This window comes from Pterocles gutturalis, unplaced genomic scaffold (genome assembly GCF_000699245.1).
Source record: "Pterocles gutturalis isolate BGI_N339 unplaced genomic scaffold, ASM69924v1 scaffold37959, whole genome shotgun sequence".
NCBI classification, from domain to species: Eukaryota; Metazoa; Chordata; class Aves; order Pterocliformes; family Pteroclidae; genus Pterocles; species Pterocles gutturalis.
Genome location: NW_010132183.1, coordinates 12304 through 39995, shown reverse-complemented (window position 1 = coordinate 39995; position 27692 = coordinate 12304). Strand labels below are relative to the sequence as shown.

Here is a 27692-nt window from a genome sequence, read left to right as displayed (position 1 = left end):
CCTTTGTCGCACTTGATACAGGTTGCGTGCCAGGACATCCCTCATGGACTCGACCTCTGTGGGGGAGAGCCTATGCACACGCCGACTGCTATCGCTCCTGTAAATAAAAGAGAAGTTTAAATATGGTATTAATGAGATGCTTAAGCACTATTCCCATGAGATGATGCATGATCTATTTTTAGTGCTAGAACCAGGCTACGAAGAACCTTTCAGTGACCAGTGTCACCACGAAATCATCCAAAGATGAATAAAAATGTCAGATTTTGCCCTTTCCTGGGTTTTATCAGTATACTGGGTAGTCAGAATGGGCTCTAAGCCTTCGTACAGCTGGCAGCAGAAACTCTCCTTTTCTTAAAGCTTTGTAAGAAAGTTTGTATTTAAGGATTAGATTGGGCAACAACCAGCTGTAGGTTCAGGAAGGCACTGCAAGTTTCCTCCTCTTTCTGAATACTTTCTTCAGCGTGGTCTAGTAGTCTGGGCCTTGCAGTCCTCCTGGTTTTAACTCCTTTGAGGAAGTGCAGCAAATCTTTAAGAACTAAAGCACATGCTGTTTAAGGATTCTGAGAGATCTACCCTGTGGTGAGGAGAATGTATAGGCTTTCCTTGCTACTGGGCCTGTTTCTCCATTTAAAATGAAAGAACTACCTAAAAGATAGTAATCTTTGTGTTTTTAACAAATTGGGACAAGAAGCCCACAGTCACTTGTAGCAGCCTGGCCTTTTCACCAGCAAAACAATGGACAGAGGACTGCTGTGTAATGTTAGCTGGTTTTGCTAAATCGGTCAATCTGTGTGAGAGTTAGCATTCGGCTGAATTCCCAAGAAAAGAAAGGGAAATAGATAGTGATCATCCAGGACAAATTAGTCTGAGTTAATCTTGTTGTTTGTGGTTTTTTCCTTTCTCCAGTTTACTTTCTTGATTTTTCTTTTTAATGTTTGTTCTTACTTAAGCGATGTCCTTGAAATGTTGCCTGTAAATTGTGTGATCAAGGAATGTGTTGTGATCAATGTACAGTATTGCCAAAGCCTTATGCCCATTTATTTTGTACTCCTTCTAAAATAAATTAAAACCTTTTAGCAGCAAAGGAAGGTGGATTCAAGCTAAACTAAGATTATGCTGTAAACATAGGAAAAAGGTTGGAATTTGCAATTGCAGCTAGTTTAACAAGAGTACCACTGTTTTGTACTATAATCTAACATGAACATCTTGAAAACTTGTAGGACCATCATGGGCTTCCTGGATTCTATGTTTTACTGCTTCTCACCATCAAGTAGAGAGTGAGTACTGGTGGCCTGGCCCTGTCCAAAGTCCTTGGAATATAAGAATTAATTTCTGATATATTTCAATGTTTCAGAATGTGTTTTCATTCTGCATCAGGCCAAAACTGACATCTCCCAGTCTTTTAATGAAGTAAAAAGAAAGAGAGAAATTGAAAATAGGTTGAGGACTAGTGTTAGAGCTAGGACTGGGGTAACCAATAGGTTAAGGATCTCACTGAGGCACGAGAGACCCACGAGACTACCACTCAGTTCGTTGTTGGCAAGCCAGAGTGAGAGAAAAGGACTCCCTTTCTGGATTTGACCAGAAATCTTATCCTAAGCCCTGATAAATCATTCCCAACAAATGTTTAATTGACATTGATCAATTTTCAACAACAGCAGCAACAACAAACCTGGGTATGTACCATCAGGGGAAAAAAGACTGTCACCACTACCCAATTCCAGGCCAGCTGGGTTTTTTGGTTGGTTGGTTGGTTGGTTGATTTTTCACTTGCTTTCAGCCCTCAGGGATAACACTGAGAGGATGTTTTGGATGCTGCCAAGTTTCTAGGCTTAGGTGTAATGCACCTTCATTCCATACTAGGTCTGGCATGTTTAAGGCTCTGGGACAGCCCATGTGTGCTGCTTTCCACAGCAAGGAAACCAGTGTCTTTGCTGTCAGCAGCCCCTCTCTGCTGTCCCTTTGGACAACAGAGAGACCCTAGGTACACCTGGGAAATAAAACACAAGCACAGCCCCTGGGGACTAATGGCGATCTAGCCTGTTGATGAGTAGTGGTCTATAAAATGCAGGCTTGGGTCATGTGTAATGCAAATTTAACTGCCATAGTTGATGCAAGCAGGTTTGACATCATTGGGATTCCCTTGCTGTTGGGAATAAATAGAGGAAAGTAGCTAAATAGGGGAAAGCAGAACTCCACTGGGAAGATATCAGACAATCTCTTTACTTTTCCAGTTGCCTACCTGACCACCTCCACATGCCAGCACAGAAGTGGACAGTTCTAAGTCATTTAAAGGCTTATCATTTTGCTCTTAAATTGACTTAAATAAAATAAATAAAATTCCCTGAGTTTCAACTGAGTTGGGGTAGCAAGAGAACAAGAAGCATGAAGATAGTCTGTATTGTTCTGGAGCACAAATAAAAAATGTGCTTTCTTTTCATGGGATTAGTGATTAACCTACCCAACCAATAACAATGCACAGGTATGGTAATAAGGAATAGATTGCTTTTACATGTTGCAACATACAATACATTAAAAAAAGAACTTTCAAAAAAATCCAAACAAGTCTGGTATGTTACCAAACCTATAAAGCAATCCCTATTGAAACTTTTTCTTTGTTCTTATTGAAACTTCTAGCGTGTTACAACAAAGCACAGCATAGGAGATATGTTTGTAAAGAAAATACTGAAATTATAATATGCCATGAAAACTGACTCTCTCTGTACATGAGTACCGTGACAGTATCTCTTTTGTCTTTAGACATGGAGTTAGTTGATACATGGAGGAAATGAAATACCTTCCACAAACCTTGTACAATCATTTTTTTATATATTATATCTCAATTTCTGAACTTTGTGAACTCTCCACCAATCTTCACCCATCCTGTGAAGGAGGTAACCTTCATCAGGCGTGGCTCTTGCACAACTGCACCACCACAAGTGACAACACAGCACTTGATTCTGGTCTGTACTGTATTGATAAGATTTACTCTTACGAAAGTCAGTATTGCAATAATATGAAGCAAACATTACGTAAGCTCAGCATCAAAGCATCTCTCTCATGGGCATATTTCCTCCAAGAAACAACCTTAGCTTTCACAGTTTTGATAATATATGCTTGGCTCTGGTTTTTGCCTTTTCTATCCTTATTTCTAAGGCCTATATTCTCCAAAACATCATAACAAAAAGCTTTATTTTCATTCAAACATAGATACTTTGTTGCACAGTCTGTGGGCAAATTTCTTCAGTCTGCACTTGAAATACTTACTGCACATTGGACACCCACTCCACCTGCAGGAATCACACCAGTATGAATAGAATTTCTGAGAATAATGCTAATTCACAGCAATGGAGATATGCCTTGATTGTTACAGAGCAGTTCCTCTCATGTACTCAAAGGCTGCAGAACTGATCAGAAGTGCTAGTGGGAGAGTTTTCTCACTACTCTGGCACTGCAAATATTGCTTTACATCACATATGTTGGAATTTGATCTCCACTTGCTTATGGCAAGATTTTTGTACCCTCACTGGGGACAGAGACTTTAGGTACAAGCTATCTGGATGATAATAATCAAACAATTTCCAAATACATTTAGACACTTGTTAGTCTTAAGCAGGTTCACTTAATTGCTCAGGAGAGTGACGTTATAAGGACTTGCATTGGCTCAGACCAGAGATCCAATAAACTCTTCTTCTTAATAAACTTCCTGTCTTCTCCAGTGCTCAACAGTGGACACCTAGTGAAGAACCGAGCTGGCAGAACATGTATTTTCCTACAACACACTCACAGCCTTCAAGGATCAGAATGTTTCAGTATAAATTTTCAGCTTAGGAGAGAATTTCTGAACTACACTGATTTTTTTTTTCTTTCCCCCAAAAAAAAAAAAAAAAAAAAAAAAAAAAAAGAAGAGGAATGTGGTTTGATTGCCATAGATTGTCTGCCAGTGTTGTACATTTTCTCTTGGCTCAGAACAGCTAAGGGAATACAGCAGACAGGAAGGAGCCTGACAGACACACAATCTTTTTTAATATCATCCATCCACCAAAAAATTATTTAGAAAGGAGAGGGCTAGGTCCCATGCTGCATGCTGCTACCAGTTTCAAGAAAGCAGATGAATCTTGACATGATTAAGGCAAACACTTTCAAGAGGGGTTTTAGTTTAACCTCCAGTTGGTATTTGAGCTTTCAGGTGTGGGTTGAGATGAATGTTCAAAAAAGGAAAATATGCTGGGCCCTGAGAGAGGCTGCTGCAAAATGGAGAGAGGTTGAAGGATGCAGCAGCAGACAGAAGGCAGTAGCAGCAGCAGCAGTGGCCAGCAAGAGCCCTGGAAAGAGTTTGTGGGTGGCAAGCACCATTTGCAACGCCCACATTCTGGCCCATGGGTTGCAAGGTGAGGATAAATGGACAGTAGTTAAAGTGTGCAGAAGTGAAGATTTGTACAGACTTCTCTTCTAGAGGGTAATTTCCTCAGTGATGAGTCTGGAGATCCCCCCAGTTTTCTCCCCTGCTCTGTCTGATGCCAAGTTGTGTTACTGTTTAATTGGATGAATTTTGGATGAAGTACCAACATACAGCAAGACAGTTTGAAGGACTGCAAACTGAAGTAGAAAAAATTGCAAATACTCCAAGGGGATCTGCAAAATTTTGTGATTGGGATAATGGAGCTGGGGCCTGTGCTCTACCTTCTCCTGCAGGTCTGCCAGCCCCCAGTAGTGATGAGCAAAACCCACTGGCCAGCTAAGTAGCAAGTATGACCACCTTGAACCCCTGCTGTGTTTTAAAGCAGCCAGAGTGGCTTCTGTGCCTGACTCATCATTCCTCTTCAGAACTGCCCATCATGAAAGAAAAACACAGAGAAAATGTCACTGTTTTAAATTTTCTCTCTGTGAACAAAGAGCATATATGATAAGAACCAAATTGCCAGCACAAAACAACAACTTTTCATAACTTTCTTTTTTTTTTCTTGCATTTCTATTGAAGTAGTAAAATCTCTCGGGTATTTCCTCATTTTTGTCCCCTTCCTTCCTGTTCCTACTCTGCAAAGGGTCAGGATGTCAGTACTCACTGTAAAGAAGCCATAGATGATTTTGAAATTTTCATGCCACTCTCAGCCATCTCAATGGCCAGTTTTATCTCCATCTTTTTGTACAATGACACAAGGCTGGATTTAGGTTGATGATCCCGAATTAAGATTTTCTTCAAATACTTATTGTCAAACTTCTTAAATCTGAAAAAGAGATACTAAAGTCAAGGTGTGTAAAAAGGAAATACGTTTTTCTTCCTGTGGTACAAGCTGGTCTTCATTCAAATGTGCACATACATAACTCAGCAGTGCAAAATTAATCCAAATTGGAGGCATCTGTGGACCTAAGCCTAGTGAGCGGAGCCCTTCAGGGGGACATTTGGCATGGTCTGCTTGTCCACAGAGATTGCAAAGCCCACCAGACAAAAGAAAGGAACAAGTCACAATCAGAGCAAAAAAGGGCTTGAATGTGTGTTTGCATATAACACCACCACATTTGTCAGAAAAGAATATGGCCAGTCTCCACACTGTTGTACAAATGTTGCATTCCAGTAGGGCGTAACAACAGCAGCTGTTCTTACAGTAATCCTGGCATATTCAGCCAGCCACCAATGAGGCTCTAAATGGCCCAGCAGCTACAGTAGTTTGGGCCCATTATGTTGCTGGTAATTTTGAATCCTGACAATTAGAGTGGAGAAAATATATTTATTTGTATTCTGAGTAACAGGGAAATTGAATGGACTGCAAAATGCTATGCTGCATGCTGCATATTGTAAAATATCGCTAATGTGTAGCATAATTTGAATGTGAATGTGTGTGCGTGCTTTGGAACAGGTATGTGCTTTCAGGCAGACGTTCACAGCAGAACAACAGCAGATCTTATAAGTTTATTTCAAAGGAACAGTTTACCACAGCAAGGTAATGTGCTCTGCAATGCTAGGAAAAGCACTACAGAGTCTGCACATTTTTTCTTAGCAAAGGCTAAGACGGTTATTATACATTGACAGCAGAAAGAGATACACAAATGTTTCCACTGTGATTAGAGCTCTTTGTGTTTTCCTATGTAACAGAAGGCTACCTGGAGTGTCACTTAAGTAATTGTGCTAAACACCTTTAAAGTTGTATATAAAAGTCTAGGGAATACCATTTAATACAATCTTTTTACATTAAATGTTTTCACATACCATGTCTTGTTTGAATCTGCCCCTGAACTGAAATGCTACGTTTATGGCTAGTTTGGACAAAATTCTCTTTTCATACTTGTTGGGTAGATGTGAGATAAGGGGAAATAACATTTTCTCACTGATATGTTGAAATGCAGCTGTTTCAATGGAATTACTGCTCCAAGAGGGATTTGATTAGTCTACTGACTGCATAGACAGTGGTGTGGTCCCAATGGATGTCCTAAAGCTACCTCTGTACTGTGAGAACCAAGTGGACATTTTAGCTTCTGGGTCCAGCTACGTGCCCTATTTACATCATCACTCCCTGTTGGGACAAGAACTGGATGCAAACCAGCTGCCTTCTTCCCACTCTTAATTCCTGATTTCCACAGGAAGAAACACAGTCATGAAAGGAGTTGCCACATGTCCTAGCAGACCCCCCGATGGATTACTGGGGCCCAGTGCTGAGAAGTGAGACAGAGTAGTCCAGCCCAGAAGCCTAGGCATAGCCTAAGGGATAACTTTTAGCCCACGGCATTATAATATGATGTTTGTGGAAAAGGAAGATTGCTCTCTCCCTACACCTCCTTTACATCCTGCAGTAATGGACAACACGATCACAGAGTTCCCTTAGGGAAAATGTAAAAGGGAACAGAAACCCAGTATGGCGGGTCCATCTCTTCCAGCCAATGCCTAGAAGAGCCACAGACTTCGCAAAACCACCTCATCCTGCTTATAGAGAACACAATGCAGGTCTTGTGTTTCTGACTGATGACCAGTTTGAAAGTATCTGCTTATGTTACTATATTTTAAATTCAACCATTCCTTTCAGTACTCTTATTTTAAATATTACTGAATACAAAGATCTGTAAGGATAGGTGAATAATTATTATTTAATCTGTACTCACCAACAAATGACTGTATTTGCTGTGGAGGTTAACAGCAAAAGTCAGTGAAGCACTGACACCTTATGTAGCTTCTGTCCTAAATCCAGACCCAAAGGATCACTGCCATGGATCTAAGATTTACACCAAAGCTATGTGCACAGGCTGACGCCTGCAGCGTGGGTTCATGTGCTGTGTTTTTACTTCAGAAGGCTTATGTTCTGCTTGTTTGTGCAGAAGCAATTTAGCAGGCAATGTACAAGGACTGCACTCCCAAGAGATAATGGTTACTCAGGAGTTCACTTTTAAAAAGAGATACCGCACACATCCACAATATTTTCATGGTATTTTAGCTTTATGGGGCACAAGATTAATTTCCTATTCTATTTACCTATTGTATTTTACATGATAGATAAGTTATTTTATTATAGTAGGCTGCAATAAGACTTGCTTACTTATCTCTCAGCTGATAATGGTTCCAATGTCCACATATGTCTTCAATACCAGCCTTCAAGTGATCCATCAACTAGAGAAACAGGGAAAAAATTTAAGTGGCCGTTATAAGAAAATAATATCACCACAAATATACAATTGTTGACAGGATTTTGAGATTTTTTAATTGGGAAGTGTGAGTTAATTCTGAAAGTGTCTACATTTCTTTACTAAAAATCAAGGCAAAGATCACACTATGACAGCTCTTACGCTTGGCTGCAGCAGCAGCATTTTGATGGAGGCAAGTCTGTCATTCTGCTGCCATCTCACCATTACCCAGCAGCATTTAGGCCCAAGTAAAGGACTGTGTCCAATGGAAGTTGATACTGAGCATCCACATTATCTGGTCCTCTTTATCCACTGAGAACAAAAACTAAATTTGTGGTTCTGTCAATCAAGTTTCCCTTCTGCATATGTGACCTTCTTGAAAGGGGCACAGGGTCAGTTACCCCACACCTTAACCTTTGCCTTGACCGACAAGTCCTCTGAAGATTTTGCAAATTGTCATGAGACTGGTAAGTTCATCATTGCTAACTACCATTCTTTTCAGTAATCTTTGGTATGTTTCCAGCATTATAGAAACAGACAGAAAAATGGCCGTTTCTTACATGCATATTCTTATAAGTGGTGCTTTTAAATAGAAATTCCTTTCAAGGTTAAGTGTAAAGGTTGAAATAGCAAGAATTAAATGCATTTCAAAATCAAATCTGCTGAGATGCTCTAATTTTACTAATGTCTCTGCATGTGCTTAATTTTAAGGCACAGTGTTTCTGTTAATTTCAAATCTATTCCCCATTGTGAAAATGAAAGCATGTACATGTATTTTGTAGAGTGTTAAGTCAGTTTGAGTCAGCTTTCTGTTATTTTATATAGTGGTAATTTGAGAGCTAAAGCAAATGTTTGAGTGGGGAAAAGAATAACTTGAAACTAAATTTGCAGACCAATGGTTCAATTCATTTCAGTTCAATAAAAGTTGATTAAAGACTTTTAAGGTGTCAGTGTGGCTAGAACCACTCAAAAGATGGCAACAAAGGTTCTGACAAATATAACTGGGAAGGATGACAAGTGCATTTTGTAAATGCTGCCTTTAAGTTTCTGTCCCGCCATTGTCACAAGTATCAAGATGTAAGGTCCCTGCTACACCATAAGAGTTATGGTACAATATTATAGTATGCTAGTCACTAGTAATACAAATTAGATATGTTTTAGAATATTATGCCTAGGATTTCCTCTAAGTGTTGTTAAACGCATTCAGTGTCCAAATCCACCAATGCCAGTGCTACCAAATGCCTCCCTCTGTCCAGACCTTTTGGAATACCCTTTCTCTTCTTCTTTTTAGGACATCAGCTACTGATCTAAAAAACTTACTCGCACATGAATTTCTTCATTGATGGACTCCTTTTTGTTGGTCTTTTTGACATCTAGATATCTGACCAATGGTCCAATTGTGATTCCCTGTATTTGGAATGAGTTGAAATGTTAGTTAGAAAAAGCAGAAAGAAAGCAAAAGGAATAAATTTAAATCAATCAGGAAAGCTGTATCTTAGACACAGGAATGATCTATCTATTGTATGCAGACCTACAGAAGAGGATTAAAACTCAAAACTTTTAAAAAATTATGCACTGGGATTTTTTTAAGCAAGCTTGTATTTATCAACGTGTTTTAACTATGTAAAGTAACTGACTCATTGCCAGCCTTGTTCAAAACAGCACTCAGTTGAAAGAAAACATTATCTTTGTGAGGTGCTTACAATCTTGAAACCTCTTACTTCAACATTTTCAGAATTAAATATTTTGGGGTTTTTTCACTTAGAAACCATTTTCAGCCGTTCCCAATTCTTTACTGCACTGCTACAGACTAGCATCTAAAAAGCAGAAATAGGAACTAAATGTTTTTTCTGTGCCTAACCACAAATGCATAGTGCCCCATTGGCACCGTAGAGTAACTGAGATATTTGTACGGGAAAATGCAGAATGTGGGGTGCAAGACATCCAGAAGATCCAGCTCCTCCTGGCAGAGTAGTGTAGGCCAAGTGGAAGAACCCAAACTTGTGAAGTAGCACCAGACACCTATTCTTACAAATCTGACTTATTCACTTTCTTTTTATGTAATATTCTTTTACAAAGGATTTCAAAATGTTCTCATTTGGTCTCCAAGATGAAGATAAAAGTCAAAAATTCATAATCCTTCATAAAACAGATGTATTGTTTTCTGTTCAGTTTGAGATGCACCACTAGCAAAGAATGTTTCTGTGCTGCAGTGGAAAGTTAAAATGCTTCTTATTTTGGAAGCATTAGGAAATGCATGTGGAGTGAACAGATTTTGGACACTAAGTGCCCTTTTCCCTGAATATGTTAGAAGATACAGGTTTTGAATACAAACCTTCTGAAAAAGTTATTCAATAATACTTAAAAAGCCCTGAAAGGGTAATTACATAATGCAGTGCTCAATCTGGCCATAAAATATGACATCTTGTCCTAGTTTAAGAGTAAATTCAATGCAATCTTCACTATGAAGATTTCAGTCACCTCTATTACATGAAAGCAATGAATAAAGAAATACACTTACTTGGATGAACACTGTGAAATATATAACTACAAGAGTAGCAGTAATAAACAATTTTTTTCTTGGGAAGAGATTCACTGGAAGCAAGAATGCAAGAGAGAAGCTGCGGGCTCCTCGGAGGCCACTGTAGGAAATAATGAGTTGGTCTTTGAAGGTGAAGGGATATGTTCGGAACTTGTTACTGATGTAGAAGAGAGCAAATACACCTAGGAAGGGAAAAACACAAAACTGTTATTAAGCAAGGAGAAAAGGAAAATATTTAAAGCAAAACAACACCTTGGCTCAAGCAGCTGTTAACACACCTTTCTTTTCAATTCTGGGTTCTTGTAGATTCTCTTTGACCAACTGCTGAATCTGTTTTGTGTGAAATAATCTCCTAGAAAAGACCATGCTTCCTGACTGCTTCAGAATTTAAATTCACTTATGCAGTTTAGAAGTGAGATTAGGGGAAAAGATTTACTTTCTATATTTATGTTGCACAGTTCTTCTCTGAAATGTTCTGGATACAATACAAACCACTGGATGAGAGTTTCTCCTGTGCTTTCCCCTGCAATGTTTCCTGCTTTCTGCACAGTATCTGCCCAAAGTGTTTGAAAAAAACTTTACCAGGTCCTGTTGACAGGTTCGCTGAAAGGCAAAGAATAATAGCATTTTAATTTTTAATTTAAAAAAATTGTGTCTCTAGTTCTCTGTTTATTTCTCAAATTTATTTTTTCTTACAATAAAAGTTAAAATTAACCAGACAGCCTGTGGCTGTGTAAGGACTTCAGCTTTTCTTTATAGAGTACATTTAGCAATGTGCTTGATTTAATCATCTTCCATAAGAAACATGTATCTTGTGTTTTGTGTGGAAACTGTTAAATTACTGAAGTAAAAGCTGACAAATGCTGATAATTATTAGTGTTATTTTATGCAGCTTTCACTGATAAACTCGGTGAATTGTTATAGGTAAGGCCAGTAGCAGTGTCTTGCTATGTAGATTGCTGGATACTGCGTTATGTAAGGCCTTTTTTGGCTACTTGTAACTATGCTAGACATCAGTTACTCAGACTAAAACTGTGTATATGTGGTATCACCCTCAGGCCAATTCTCTTGACATTATTCAAGTTTCAGGGAAAATCATGTAATCACTTTAGCAAACAAATGTAGCAGAAAATATTTCAGCCTTCCTATAGAAAGCTCTAGCACTCCCCTTGGTGTTTGAGAGAATGATGGACATGTGGCAGCAGAATAACTTTTTTATCAGGAGTGCACTTTTTCTGTCTTGATTGGAAGGATATTCCAATACAGACTCAAAAAGTAAGCCTTTGTAAACTTAGAGGCCATACTTGGTCCAGGATTAAGAAGAAAATATATAATTACTTTCTTTTTGCTGTCAACCCACAACAATCATATCACCTCTACTGTTGAGTTCTTGTATCATCCCTACATAATAGAGCTGTTCAGATGCATCTACTTGAACCTTCACTGTTTTCCCCTTTCCTCTTATTCCTCTGGTTAAAGGCCTTCCTCCAGGGCTCCCAGGCTTAAAAGTCAAAGGTCTTGAAATGTGTATGGGCTTTGAGGGTCAAGCCAACGTGTTCTTCCTGCTCTGGTATTTTTTTTTTTGTCTGGGGGATAAGCCACCCGAAAGATTTAAGAAATAGCACTTTAATCTCAGATGTTTGAAGCCTGCTGCTGGTCTCAAATGTTAGACTGTCCAGTTAGAGTACTGTAGTCTGGAAAGGGCCTTTGGAGGTCATCTAGTCCAAGCTCCTACTTAAAGCAGAGCTAATCAGATCAGGTTGCTCAAAGCTCCAGTCAAGTCTTGAACACCTTTAAGAATGGAGAGATAGACCACTGTTACAATATTGGATCACGCTCATGTTAAGAATTGTGTTCCTACTGTCTAATCAGAATTTTCCATGTTCCAGCTTGTGTCTGTTGCCTCTTGTCCTATTTCTGTGAACCTCTGAGAAGTGTTTGAGTCTATCTTCTCTCTCTCCTCTGATTGCGTACTTATAGAAAGTAATAAGGTCTCTCCTGTGCTACATCTTCCATGGAATGCATAAACCCAGCACTCTCAGAATCTCCTTGTAAATCCAGTGCTCCAGCCTCTGACTAGGTTGGTGGCATCTATTGCACTTGATCCAGAACTTCCATATCCTTCCTATACTGGTGAGCACAGAAGTGGAGAGAGCACTCTGGAGGCCACACACACTTCCACCACTGCTGAAGGGAGGGAAAGAAACACACTGTTGAACCTGCTGGCTCCACAGTTGCAAATGTAGCCCAGGACACGTTGGCCTTCCTTGTCAAAAGGACATAATTCTGGCTTGTGTTCAACCTGTTGTCTACCAGGCCAGGTCCTTTTCTGCAGAGTTGCTTACTAGAATCCAAGCCTGTACTGGCTGCTGGAGTTATTCCAACCCACATGGAAGTCTTTGCGTGTGCTTTTCTTGAACTGCATGAGCTTTCTGTCAGCCCATTTCTCCAGCCTGTCCAGGACCCTTTGAATGGAAGCCATTCAGAATGCTGACTGCTCCCTGCAGTTTGGTGTCAGACACAAACTTGCTCAGTGTGCACTCCATTCCATCTTCAAATTCATTAATGAAGACATTAAAATAACATTGGTCCCTGTATTGAGCCCAGAGGGATGCCATTAGCCACCACCTGGACCAGTGTTTTGAACCCAGCAGTCCAGCCAATTGCCCTCCCACATTGTTAACTACTTCAACTGGCCAAAATCTGCTCTTTGAAGTCCAGGGTTGTAATTCTGCTGTTTGTTGGCTTGCTCACTCCTCTTGGGCTGTTAGCATCCACAGCCTCATGGTCCCTGCACTTAAGGCTGCCCTCAAGTTTCATATCTTCAGCCATTTTCCTTCTTTTTTGTGAGTGGTAGAGAAGGCAAAGCATATTCTCCAGTTGATTCATCAACCACTCTCCAGCAACTATCACTTGCCTTTTCCTCTCAACTCCTCGTTGCATTCCCCTTCAGGAAGATCTGACAGGTCTTGTTCCTCATCAATACTGTAGCAGAGGATGCAAGGTTGATGCCCAGAGCTCAAGGCTGGGCTCCGTATGTAAAGGGAACATAAATAAGGACTGAATGCTGGAGGAAGTGGTGGCAGGTGCCCAATGCAGGTTTCTGCTCCACAGGATGCTCCAGAGAAGCCTCCTTTTATTGTAAATGAAGCATGGGTGTACTAACCTATTAATTTAGTGAGCCAAAGTAGGTGCCTAAATTTCAGTGCGCAGAATACCTCCTCCAAGGCCACCTGATGGAATGTTTGAATTTCTCATTTTCTTTAAAAGATACAAATTACTTTTAACAAGTTCTATTGAAATTCAAAAAGAACGTTATTAAGGTGGCCAATTCAGGCACTCAGAAGTTAAAAAACATCAGAAATAAGTTTGCCTGCATAGTTGTATTTTTGGCCCTCTCATGTGTACTTCTTCCAAAATATCTTTCATTACGAAAGCATCATTCACTCATATTTTTAACTAAATTTAAGTGACAAATAACAGTGGCTGAGTAGGGTGTGTTCCAGAATTCATCAACTCTCCAGGAGTAAATGTGTTTGCTTTCTGTTACAGCAGTTGTAAACTGGTGCTGAATAGAGTATTCAGGTTCAAAAAAGGATGGCATAGTTCATGGGTGACAGGTTCAAAACAGACCCTTATATAGTGTAGGCAAGGAGTGTACCTTCTCATATCCCTAACACAGTGACTATAGATGTTGAGGAAGTAAGAGGTGAAGAGAGCTCGGAAAGTGGCCAGGTTTACAAGCCTTCCCTGATTAGCATCTCCTGCAGGCTCTGGTGAAGACACTGCTAAGAGAGTTGGTCTGACCCAGTAGGACATTTCTTCTTTTCTTATGTCATCTGGAGTGTTTGGCTGGATGGTACTAGAAGATGAGGGAGAAGATGGCAATATGTTGCCTCTCTGCCTCCTCACTTGCAATGAGTAAGCTAACAAGCCCAAAAAAAGCTTGTACAAGAAGTCTGTCTGGACTGATACCACCTCCAGAACACCACCAGCCTTCTTATTGGTTCTCCTTTTTCACTGTCAACCCACCCTGGACGTTAGGAGAAGATGGGAAATTGTGTCCCATAGCTCATGTAACATCACCTACAAACTGTCCTGCCCATGCTGGAGGAATCCCAGTCTTGGCAGTTTAGGGAGTAGGAGACCATTGCAGGAATGGGGAGATAACTGTGTGTAGAAATGGAGTAATGTCAAACAGGCACTCTTTTCTAGCAGTTTAAAATTTCAGAGTTGACTTGTGAGAAGCAGTAGCATAGTGTGGTTGGACAAGATGAGTTATAAGGAAGGAAACAGAGTCCCTGTTCAGTTATCCATCAGTGCTAATTTTCACCTTCTCCCTTTTTCAATGCCTCCAGCACTCCTGGCCCAGGACCTGTAGTGTTATACCACCAGAAGTGTGCTGATGTACATTATCTAATTAGTAAGTTAATTACAGCATGCAATCAAATCATTAGGAAGCCCACTTACCCAAGGGCATATAGTTAACTAAGATATCAGCTTCTATATAGGCATGATTATGATAATATTTTAGTTTTGCTTAAAGTATTCCTTTCTCACCTAATCAGAAAATCTGTGCTCGGAGACTGGAATTTGGATTTGTTTGGGATTTTTTCCCCTTTTACTCCACATGTAGATTTGTGAAATTAACTTGTCAGTAACATAATTCTAGTAAATTAATTATTAAACTGGTTATACCAGTATGCACAGACTCTTCTAACATACCTTTGCACTAAAGGGTTTCTCTCAGAGGTGCAGAGAAGTTTGCCTGCAAAAGCTGACTTACTCAGTGTCCGCCAAAAGAGGCAGAAGAGCAGAGTGAAGCAAATGAAGGCCCAGTTCCACTCGTGGTTTTTCCCCACTGTAGACACTCCCATGAACACGAAAATCAGGGTCTCGCTGACGCTGCTCAGCATCTTCATGAAATATTTTATTGTGGTATAGGAATTCTGGGAAACATTCTCCTCCACATATTTTTTCATTGTCACTGCACATGCTGTCATCCTGTACCAGGCAAAACATCAGAGATCAGCCACAATTTGGTTTTTTTTTTTTTTTATTCATTTAAGAACAACCTCAGCCTTCATTACCTGCACTCTCCATCACCAGCCTTTGACCTTCCAAATATCAAGAAACATTTTATGTCTTCAGTAACGTTAGCTATTTCATTAGATGGAAGAGCACCTTCATTCAGATTCACAAATCCGTTTTGCACAGGAAAAAGGAATCAAACCAGTCAGCCTTCCTGAGAAGGAAGTGAGGGTATCTCACATTCCAGTTCAAAGTCCATTTTATCCTGAATGTCTAACATGCAGCCACCAGGCACCAAATATTTGAGTCTCAAACAAAGGGCACGTCGGTTTTGTACCAGCCTACAGATGGACCGGTTAGAGGAACATAAACTGCCTTTTAGTGTTTTTCTCCTTTGAGGTGCTGGGAGAACATGGTGGCAGTCCTATGCCAGGGCCAAAGCTGTCTGGCAGATCAGCAGGGCCAAGGTGAGCTGCAAGAACTCTCCACCCACAGGAGCTCATTGAGTTACAGCAGGAGGAAAGAGGTATCCTACGGATGTGTCCTTCCCCCTCTCTCAGTTACCCAGGGTGCAGGGAATGTGGCTAAGGAAGTAAAAGGATGTTTTCCACCTCTTGCTGTTAATGAAGACTAGAGCCTGCTTCAGAGGTACTAACAGCCACCCAGCACAGATGCTGGAAACAATCACACAGAGCTTTGAGCAGCCCTAATGAAGGGGGTTTCCTTTGCCCCCTTCATTTTCCATAGTCATAAGTAATAGAGTGCTATGCTAGTAACATATTCCATCATCTATATAGTTTCTACTGATATTATTTTAGCTTCTGGGGGCTTCTAGTGATGATTTTTTTTCCAAACTTGTGAATTCAGAGAACGCTGACTGTTCATTAAAGAACCCTTCATCTAGTTTCTGTTCATTTAATTTCCACTGAAGAAATCTCAAGGGTATTCTGGTGGAGCTGAGACATTTAGCAGGTTCAAGGACACTCTAAGACAAGGCCATTAGGCATTAATATTTAATACTGTTGACATTCAGAGAACGCATGTAATAGACTTTCATGATTCAGGTGAAAAATGAATTAATTCCTCAATAATTCAGAAAGGTGACAAGATGTTCCCATCCCTAAAACAAGCAATAATTTCCTTAATGAAGCAGTAAGAGTAATAAATCCCAATTATATTAACATTCTTTTATTGCTAATAATTTCAGCTCTCTGATGAAAATAAGAAGCAAAAGAAATAAAGAGTTATGTAGTCTAGTGTAATAAATAGGCAGGGAAGCAGTATTTTGGGCTGTGTAAGTAAGGAAGGGCCCGTCTGTTATTAATCCTCACTACATGGTAGGTCTAACCCTGCTAAAGGAAAGTTGCCAGTCACCTCAATCAGAGCAAATATGTTGGATGTGCAAAACATAGTACAAGATTCATCTCCTTTGTCTTATTGCTCTGAAAAACATATCTTCTCTCTAAATACTTATTTAATATGGTTAAATATTCAGATATTGCTTCCCAGGGCCATCCTGCAAAGGTTATTTTTACAAAACCAGTTCTGCTCTGAAGCTAAACAAATCAGGGTTTGACAAGTGGAGGTGAGTAAATGCACCTGTTTGGACATCAATGGCCACATGCTTATCTTTGCTAGGTCTAGATCAGTTTGTCCTCAATATAGGGAACTCCTTTCTGGAGCACCAGGGCCCCCAAGACCCTGCTATCTGACAACATGCAAGCTCAGAGCCAACACAGGCCACACAGGCTGCTGCTGCCACCCACCCCCTGAGCACAGAGCCTCTAGCCCCCAGCAGCACAAGTGGAGCGTTCACCACCACCAGGTTCCCATATCTTTACACTTTACCTTCCTGAGGGGCTATTTGATGTGGTATCTTTTAAATTCATCTACCAGCAGTTTTCTCATAAAGTCTCTCACCCCATTTCCTTCCTTTCTCTTCTGACCCCTTTCCTGCTGCTGTCCTCTTTCCTTCCCACAATACTCACCCTCTCTGCATTTACTGCGGTCGATAGACCTGCCAGTTTTCTCTCTGCAGCGGGCACCCACACCATCACATCACTTTAAAGAAACAGTCTTCAGCATTACAACAGTATCAAGCTATCCCGATCATGTCAAAATATGACCATCAATATGAGTATATGACCATACATGAGTATATGTATGCATATAATATGCATTATGGGTGTGTATATGCTTGATGTTCTCAGTTGTCGGGTTTTGACCAGTTTCAGTTGCAGTGATGCTATTCAAATGTAATGTAATTTCAGTAAATCACATGAGAGCTGACATTCACAGCTGTATACAAAAGCAAGAACTCAGACATTCTTTTTTTAAAAATTTCTATACTTATTACTTTTCGTCCCATTGCAATCTGATGATGGTGATGCTTAGAAGTAGCAGATAAATAGAGCTTATAAATGTAGATACCTAGTTGATTATCGAATCATTCTCATTCAGCTGATTTTATCAGAGTGAGCAGCCAGATGGTGGCAGCACCAGCCACAGCCTGCAATATTTTTTTCAATGGGTAAAAATCTAAAAAAATTTCTGAACAGATATCCACTCCTCAGTAGTACATCTATGCCTACACTGACTGTGGGTTTGCTTTTCCTAGTTAGTACTGCACTTTACAGACCCCTTAGAAGCTTTTCACTGCAGATGTCTAGGCCAGAGACTGAAAATATCTGTATTACACCAACCTCCAGAAAACCACCTCCTCAAAACAATGCCACTTCCCTCAAGAGGGAATCCAAAAAGCTGTAAAGGATACTCACGCCAAAATGCCGGAGATATAAAGGGTTTCAGCAGACAAGTATGACAGGTAGCTGAACATGAAGACCAGCAGGGGTTCGATAGCAGAAACGTTGTGGGTGAAACGAGTCATGAGCGCTGAAACAAATCCAAAAACGATGCCAAACAGTATGCCACCCAGCCCCACCACAAAGAAGCGAGCGAAGCCGGCAAAGACATCGATGGATTCGATTTCTTCGTACCTGTGCATCTGGGTGAAGGCGATGAAGATATTATATAACACCTATGTGTGAAAATAAGGAGACAGCAGTCAGGCATCTTCCTGAACCTGGCAGGCTTATTAATTTCATGTGTGTGTGTGTGTGTGTGCGCATATATATATATATATATATGCCTGAAATTGCTTTAAACAGCTCAGCAGTTGAAATCTCAGCTGACTCTTAAGACCCAGAATTAAGGGTCTGTTTAGTGTCATGAAAAACAATTAAAAACAAAGAAGAGTAGATGGTTAGATAATAAGAGTAAAATGCTGACGGATTAAATGCAGTTGAAGAAACAGAAAAATACTCGTGCTTTTTGTTTTCTGAAGTCAAACTTAATTATTGGTCTTCGTAGCAGATGTTGAATGCCCAGCTGGGTACCTTACCAAACCCAGATTCTCCCCTGTGTGTTCTCTTTCTGACTCAGGATGGGGCAGGGCAGCAATCAAGAATCACACTTTTGCCTTAAATCCTGTTCAAGTTGTCTGTATGACCAGTAGATTGTACACATTTCATTAGATGGACTCTGGAATGTTAAACGTTTTTCAATAGTGCTTGATGCATAATAATCATGAACACTAGAAATGGGAAAGGAAAGAAAGAGAATGGAAGGGGAGAGAAGGGAAGGCAAAGGAAAATAGTAGCCTCAGTTTCATATTCATAGAACCGTAGAACGGCCTGGGTTGAAAAGGACCTTAAAGATCATCTAGTTTTAACCCCCCTGCTGTGGGCAGGGTTGCCAACCACTGGACCAGGCTGCCCAGGGCCCCATCCAGCCTGGTCTTGAACACCTCCAGGGATGGGGCATCCACAGCTTCTCAGGGCAACCTGTTCCAGTGCCTCACCACACTCTGCGTGAAAAATTTCCACCTAATATCTAAGCTAAATCTCCCATCTCTTAGTTTAAAACCATTCCCCCTCATCCTGTCACTATCAGCCCCTGTAAACAGTCATTCCCCCTCCTGTTTATAGGCTCCTTTCAAGTGCTGGAAGGCTGCAATGAGGTCTCCCTGGAGTCTTCTCTTCTCCAAGCTAAACAAGCCCAGTTCCCTCAACCTTTCCTCATAGGAGAGGTGCTCCAGCCCTCTGATCGTGTTGTCTCCATCTAGATAAATACAGCCCCTCTATCCTCACGTTTTGAGTTTGATGCCACTTAACCTCCTTCCCTTGAATGCTGTGTCAATCTCAAAAGAAGGAAACAAAAGCTGTGGCGCTCTAAATGGTCTTAAGACTCTTCACACACATATTTTGACTAGAAAGCTTGAATTTGTGAAAATGAAAAGAAAGCAACGTGAGATTAGAAGAAAGATTGAATTTGCTACATTATATAATTTGGTCTGTAAAGATAATTTCATTTCATTTAGACCAAATAAGTTTACCATACTTCTATTATCAATAATTTATTTTCTACAGATGTTCATCATGAAAAATCTTCATTATATTCCACTTTCATCCATCTTTTAGAACTAATAGAAATTTTCCACAGTAATGAGTGGTGTAGTAATAAAAGGGTCTTAGAGGTTGCTGACGGTTGGTTAGCATTAAGTCCTGTCAGATCTGTTTACAGGGAGTGTGTAACACATGAAAGTCACCTTTCAGTTTTCAAGAGAATTTGGGGAACATCTAAAGACACCAGATCTCCAAAGCTGTTGCACCAAAGCATTAGTTCAAAAAACACAAAACGGATGAAAATAATTTGCCTTATCTGGTTTTCTTTGGTCTTTCTTCTTCGTATAGTTAATTCCAGAAGGCTATTAAGAAGATTAAAGCAGATATTTGCAGGTAGAAAGTCAAGCTCATTAGGATAATAATTATTCCCCAGCTACTGTCTAATCTTAAATTGCTGCTAGGAACACACGACCTTGAGCTGTCACACAGCCTGTTCTCCAGGAGGCTCATTGCTGATATTTCTGGGGGACAGACAAAGCACAACAAAATGTTTTATGTGAGAAAATGCCCAGTGCTGTTCTTTCCTGACGACTATGTATGAAATTAGGCTCTTCAGTGACAGATAAGGAAAAGAGGGCTCATGTCTTCACAGTAAGTAAACCTTACTGTGCTGTACCATATAGGTTTTCATTACAAAGCCTGTTCTCTCTCTGTTCCCCCTTTCTTGCAGACTTAAACCTCTTCCTAAGACTGATGATTCTTTATAAATGATACCCAGTCGTGAATCTATGCTGACTTTTGAATAAAGCAAATTATCCTCAGCAAATGACTTAGTATTTCTCTCTATTTATAGTTCCTAAAGTATCTATTATGATATAACTGAATTGGCATTACAGTGGAAATTATGGAAATATGACATAATGTCCATTTTTTTGTAGCATGCTTTGTGGGACTAAACTATTCTATACAACATCCTGCCAGCGTCAGACAAGGAAGGCTCCATGTAACTGCTGTTGGCTAAGTCACATTGCAGTTGTGCCAGTCAATGGAGTACTATAATTCTTTATATGGTAGAAAAGCCTGAATCAGCTTAGAGTGCCTTTGTTCACTCAAAAAGAAGAGATGGATTGATAGTTGGCCTCATTTAACAACTCTGAGAATTTCATGCTTTTGGTTTTTTGCAGCAGACGTTACTATGTGGTGGTGTACCACTGGGTGACTGTTAGAGCCAGGGAAAGGAAGACAGACTGTGACACTGTCACCCACAGGGGACCTTCAGAGGGACTGGTCCCTCCTCCAGCTGTCTATATAATACATACCATCCACATCAGAAGCACTGGAAAAAAGATATTCAAATGACTGTCTTAACCACCAACACGGGCAGCCTCAATAACTCTTTCCACCCTGATGACTTTCTAGCCATTTACTTTTACTCTAAACACAGTGGGTCGACTTCAACATCAGGAGCAGAGAATATCTCCATCCTCCTAGCACCCATACAGCCCAGTGGTCAGAGCCTCAGCAACATCAGAGAAATAAATTCAAATCCCCTCAAATAAAGAAATCAGTTTTACTTTGGTCTCCATCATGCCCTAGATTTCTTTGACTGCTCTGCTACTGCATACAAAGAGAGGGCACTGCCAGAGAAAACAGTCACTGCCACTTCATTTTGAGTACAGCATGATGTCTAGCTGTTCTCAGTGTTTCTAAAATCAAGCCTCAGAGATGAAGTGGTCAGGGGAAATATTCAGTTTCCTGATGCACACAGGTGCTTAGCTGCTGTTGAGGCAGAAATGGTCTGTGTATATCAGGGAGCAGAGCTTCAGATACCTGAAACACTTTGCAGCAAAATCAGGGTCCTCCACCTGTGTTCAGGTCTGAGTGAAGCCTACATGGATTTACCAACATCAATGTTATGATCAGGGCTTTGAAATTCCACTAATGTACAACACATGCTAGGACCAGTCCTGTTGCTGCCTATGCTATTCCGATGCTATCAGAACCAACTAGGAAAAGAAGCAATTAACAGGACCTGGAGCTTTCTAGTTCCATTCATAGGCATGGCCCTACTGAGGATCATGGAGAAAGGTACTAAGGGTAAAAGTAAATAATTCACTTTTGTCCCAGTCCCTTAAGTCAAAGACATAACTCCTAAATTATCATTCTAATTCCACAGTCTGTTATTTTGGAAGTTCTTATACCACAATATTGAACTAAATGCACGAGAGGGAGCCATTATTGCCTCAAATATAATATGTAAGTTCATCAAAATTCATACCAGTTTTTCCTGCTGGGGAAAATAATGTCCAAGCTATTAAGCAATCTGGAGAGAACAGGAGGATATTTGTATTTAAACAACTGAAAAATATGTATGCTTAATATATCTTGGTGATAGTATCTTTTTAAACACATGGAGTTAACTCAAAGGAAACTGTCCAGAGAGAAACAAGGAGGAAATGGTAAGATAAGACACCTGCAGTAAACAGTTTTAAAGACTTTTTAAATGCAAGTGGGGTATCAGGGAGGAGAAAGCCACTTATTGGGCTCTATCCAGATGGCAAATAGTTCAGTCTTCCTAAACATGAAGCCTGGTAGAGGTTCTGAAAATTTGGATGCCCAGAAAATGGACAAGAGGTGGGTGATGCAAAGATGCATCAGCAGGAGCTGACAAGCTGATTGCAACATAGCTGCTGTGAGAAGACCCACCAAGATGAGGGCTTATGGGGAAAAGGGAACTCATGGTGCTGTAGCCAGTCCTGCCTATGTACAGCCCTTTCATCTCTTTTTGCTAACACATCTAGTGCTGCTGAGGAATGCCTAAACACCACTGGTTTTAAAGGCTTTCTGTCACTACAAACGTGTGCTGTAACAGGATCCTGACTGAAAGGTCATGCAAATACCATAATGAGTTGGATCCACATCGTAAATAACAGCTGGGAGCAGAGGGAGGGCAGCATATAGAGCCAGTCAAAAAAAGGATGAAACAAGGTCTGCCAGAGTGAGGCAGAGGTATTACTTTTGGAGGTCTGTGCTTGAAGGAACGAAAAAGACAAGTGGAAGCGACAGATGCACTGGGGAGTTTTTTGTTACATCTATAACACATAAACATTTCACAAGTAAAGCTAGGTAACGCTTGTCCCTTAGTTCTACATCAACCCTATGAATCTCTGATTCACTGAGAGGAAGAATTTGTGATCAATAGGCTGTGGCTGTAAGAAATTACTTCATTCCTTTTCCTTTTTGCATTACTCATAAACTGCACTTCTTCCATGAAGCCTTTCAGCAATGAGCTCTGTACAGATTTTACAAGTCAAAGTTGTGCTGTACCTCCTGTATAGCAGTATCTGAATAGTTTTTATGTGTTTTAGATTCCTGTGATTTAAATTCTGTAAAGATCTTATCTAGCAAAAACTCCTTAACCTGCAGTTAACTTTCAGCATATGAGCAGTCCTGTTGGTTTCTGAGCAATGAATTTCCTGCTTGAAATTTCTTGCTTGAAAAACGTGTGTGTTTTAAGTGTTTTTGTCAGTTGTGGTTTACAGATAGAATTTCAAGTTGCTCCAAGTCTTAGTGAACTAATAGGAAAATGGGAAAAGTATTAGCAAAAGGAGCTCTGTAAAAATATATTTTCCTATATGAAAAAAAAAAATCATCTCTCATATTCCAAAAGCATTGTTTCTGGATACTTGAGATAAGATGTCCAAGAAAGGTGAACATTTGTCAGATGACAATTATTTTACTGATAGAATCAGGGTTCTGCAAATTCATTAGTAAGTTTTGGAATTCCTGTCTAAGGTCTCTGGGGAACTTCCTAGAAGGGGGTTGTAGACATCTGGCTTTTCTTTTTTTTTTCTTTTGCAGGTGGCTCTCTAAGGCAAGTGACAAGGGAAGATCTACTGTATTGCTACACCTGCTGCCTTGAGTCTTTAAGCAGTACAATTTTCTATTTATTTGCTTGCACAATGTCAGGAATGTTCCTAGGTCTTACATTGATCCTATAACCAAAATCAGGTGTAGCAGAATGTGATGTCTAACGCATATGTGTATGCTTCCCTCTTCCAGCCCCTGTAAACCAATATGCTTTGAAAGGCTTAATATAAGATGCAATTTTGACATACATTGAAATTACTTCTGTGTTGCCAGTGGATTATCCATAAAATAATGACCGTATCTAGGATGTCCTTAGAGCTGCTCTTGCCCTGTGCCCAACAACCCTGCAAGCCACAAGAGCCCAAAGAGGGGAAGACAAGGCATGGAAAGAAACTCACCACAGTGATGCCATCATTTAGCAATGACTCTCCAAAGATCATCATGTAGAGCTGCTCATTAACAGAGGCTTCTTCAAAAACTACCAGAGCTGCCACAGGATCCACAGCTGAAATCAAGCTGCCAAAGAGCAGGTTCTGCAGCAGGTTGAGGTCGGTCAGGCCAAAGGCTTCAATCTGGCAGACTCCATAGAGGGAGAGGCCAATCCCAAATGAGTTTAGCAGAGATCCTAACACAGACCACCAGAGGATGGACCCAAAGTTTTCAAAAAATGGGCGAGTTGGCATGAAATAACCCTCCTCCAAGACAATGGGTGGAAGGAGATACAAGAAGTAAATACTTGTGTTCATCACTGGCGGAGATTTGTGATCAGAAGCAAAGATGATCGCTCCTACTAGTGCTCCAATGGCAATCAGGATGCAGCTTTCGGGCATGAGTCTTGGTAATCGATGATAGAGATGGAAACCTTCAATAAAACATTGGGGTATTATTAGAGTTTACATTAACCTGACGTCAGACAGATGTTTTACCTGCCTTTGAATGCAGCCAGGTTTTGCTTTTAAGATTATGAAAATAAATACACAAGCAGTACTGTTCCATTTAAAATGAAATATTCACAGACTTGTATCACTACAGCAGGGTAAGAGTTTGGCTATTAATCGAAAGAGTTTGGCTATTAATCTCTTCTCTTCCCCCTCACCAGCTCTCAATTTCTGAGCAAGTGCGCCTGAGTCTAAGTTTCCACATCGAAGAATACAGAAACCTCTTTGAAAAGGTACTCCACAATTTGGAAAGAAAATATTCTTCAAGAATCCTTGATGCACAACTGCTACTGCCAAACCTCTGAGGCACAGTATTGTCCCTGCACCTCAAAGAGATCCCCCATCCCTGGCTGCAGGTTTGGGGACACAGTGCTGAGGAGGTTCCCTGGCTGCAGAGCTCCTGCAGGACTTGGGCCAACCAGGAACTTGGAGAAGCCCAAGGGACCAGGGAGCAGATCAGATGCCACGGTCTGCTCAGCTCCCTCCGCTTCCAGCACTTCCCTGAAGCATTGCATGGACTCCAAGTGATCCACAGACTGAGTGAATGAGTACTCACGGACACTAAAATGTCCAAAGCAGCTCAGGTACAGGCAGGAATCAAGCCACAGTAACGTAAGGCTATGTACAAATTGATTAGCCTTGCTTTTCTGGGAAAACTGCTGTTCCTACACAAGGTAAACAGCACTCTGTAAAGTGTACTGAAACAAAACCAGTGATTTCAGCAGAGCTGAAAGTACTACCAGCAGCCATCAAATATCTGAGCAAATAATGTCTCCTAAGGGATTTTTTTTTTCCTCGGTAGAAAAAAGGCTGAGTCTACACTAGCGAATTAAGCAGCCCAAAGACTTTTCCAAGCAGAAAGGTTCAGCTTGTATCCATACAGCCAAATTCTGTTCCCTACCCCAGCAAGAAGTGACCACATCCAAACTGCCTGTGGGAACAAATCGTGGCCCACAGGCTGCCTGGGCACTGCCTGGGAGAAGGCTTGTCAACATGGGCCAGAGCTGAGAAGGACCACACCGACACTGATGTGGTACGGACAGCCACACACAGCTTCCCGACAGGATGCTTGTTAGTTTACAAGCATTGATGTAGCCAAACTGTTATACAGAGAAAGGGCTACACATATCATATACGTGTTGTGGGTGTGAATCTCCTCCTGCCCACCTCGATGTGCTACTACTGCAACTGTGTTCATATAATTCTTCCAGTTTTACACAAATACTGATACTAATACTAAGATAATGTCTAGCAATGGCTCATCTCACTGTACCAGGAACTGTGTAATCATATTGCGAATGGGAGGTGTCTCTACTAGAAATGTAAGGATTTTTTCAGAATTTACAAGAATAAAGATGAGGCAGGCTAAGAAACCTACAAATCCAATGGCTGTGTCTCTATGCCTGAAGCTGGGTCAACCTTTATTCTGTAACTCTAGAAGCTAAAGCCATGACTGCATTTCTGTCACCCTCAAATTATCAATGTTCAAAAGTAAAGGAAAAGAAAAATATTTTTATGACATTTCAAATAATTTATTTAGGAGACTATTTTTTTTAACAAAAAGAATGCTAAGATCACAACTCTACTCATCTCCTTTTTTAACTGAAAAAATCATGTTCAAGTCTTCTGTCGGTTCTACAGAATAAGGGGATTGTTTTGCCTTTCAAGATCTCAGAAATGTTTCCCACCATGAAATCCTGAAATCCAGAAAGAAGAAAATATCAGAATAAAACACCGAAAATTTTTAAGTTTGGAAATCTTCCATGGGTAACCAGATTATTCAGACTAACTCTTTCTTCCGACTAGATATGAAGTCAGCAACTTCACACTTTTCATCAGAAATAATATTATTTGAAAACTTGCATCAGACTGTGTGAAGCAGTCATCACACAGTTCTAAAGTATTTCTTGCTCAAAACAAGAGTATTGAGTAGATGTGCCATGTGGCAAGTCCTGTGCTTTTGTGGATGATGAATAAAGAAATTGGTCAATATGCTCACTGCTAACACACTCTGCTGAAGCCATAACAACAAATTTGAATTGTGAAAATTTTTATTATTATTTTATCAGTAAATACATGTGTTTACAGGAATTGTATTGAGATCATCAGCTATTATGAAACTGGCAAATCATGGCCAGTGGTAACGATTTTTGTCAATTGTGTGACTATGACATGGAAAAAGTTTATCTTCAGGCCACCTCCAGAAAATTATCAGTCCCACCTACCAGCCTGTTCTATAGTAATGTTTGAAAATCCCATGAAAAGGTCAAAGGACAGGGAGATCACATGTGTGCAGTTCTTCACATTATTACTATCTTTTTCATCTATTTGATAGTGCTGCATTAATTCTGAATGGTCAAAGTAATTTGATCCCAGCCATGCAGACATGGAAAACACATGGTGAGCCATATTTAATATGTTAATTGCAGTTCCTACTTCTCCAGGAGCTGTCTTTCTTCATTCATATACCTCCATGGAGCTCTAATAGAAGCTAGCTGTATTGGTATGTATTCAAAAGCACTTACCCAACATCTCTGATGACCTCACCCTCTTAGACTTTCAGTCCATCTCAGAAACTTTTCTGAAAATAAAACTTTCTGAGCAACTTTAAACAGCAAACGTAAAACAAAGACTCGCAGGGAAATGTTCCTATTATTTACACAGTGGAAGAATTCTTCCCTCTTTACTCCCCCAATTTCAATATGCTTGAAGTATTAGTCTGGTGATACTGATTTCTACAGGTGTAGCAGGCGGTAAATTCTGATATCTTGTAATTAAACTAGAAAAAGGGATGGACAACACTGTGTAGGGGAGCTCCATTGCTGCTCACTAATACAGACAGCCCAAGTATACTTAAGTAAGCTGGAACCATTCAGAGTTGGAATTTTGTAATTGTCATGGCAATGAACACACCTGTTCTTTTGAGGACAGAAGCTGTAAAAACAATGCCAGCTAAAAAAATGGATGGAAGATACTAGGTTACATGGTATATTCTCGCCAAGATAGGAAGAGCCAAGATCCCATATTCTACTTACCTATTTTTGCAAGAGAGGCAAGGAGGATCCAAAGGGTAACTTCATAGGGAATTTGAACATAGTCATAGTCCACTGTGAAAACATGGAGCCTCATATCTTGGGAAGAACTAACGGCATCCCCATGATCAGGTTCATAGTGAGGCAAGAAACTTTTGCTCAGGTTGGGCTCATTCACATAAACAGCAGCAGAACAGCATACTAGACTCAATAGCAACAGCAACCAGTTCAAAAGCTTTGCGTGTGCAAGTGCAGCAGAGCCCAT

At 40.3% G+C, this 27692-nt stretch overlaps 1 protein-coding gene across 1 annotated transcript; it reads right to left on the bottom strand.

Moving 5' to 3' along the window:
• On the bottom strand, nt 1-27692 carry SLC9A4 (solute carrier family 9, subfamily A (NHE4, cation proton antiporter 4), member 4; the record flags this gene model as incomplete). The annotated part of the gene is made up of 9 exons (XM_010080823.1): nt 27431-27692; nt 23856-24319; nt 17962-18221; nt 14940-15157; nt 10133-10335; nt 8932-9018; nt 7527-7597; nt 5067-5228; nt 1-97 (listed from the first exon to the last, which is right to left on the bottom strand). Coding segments are annotated over exons 1-9 (1824 nt in total), but the record flags the coding sequence as incomplete, so codon positions are not given.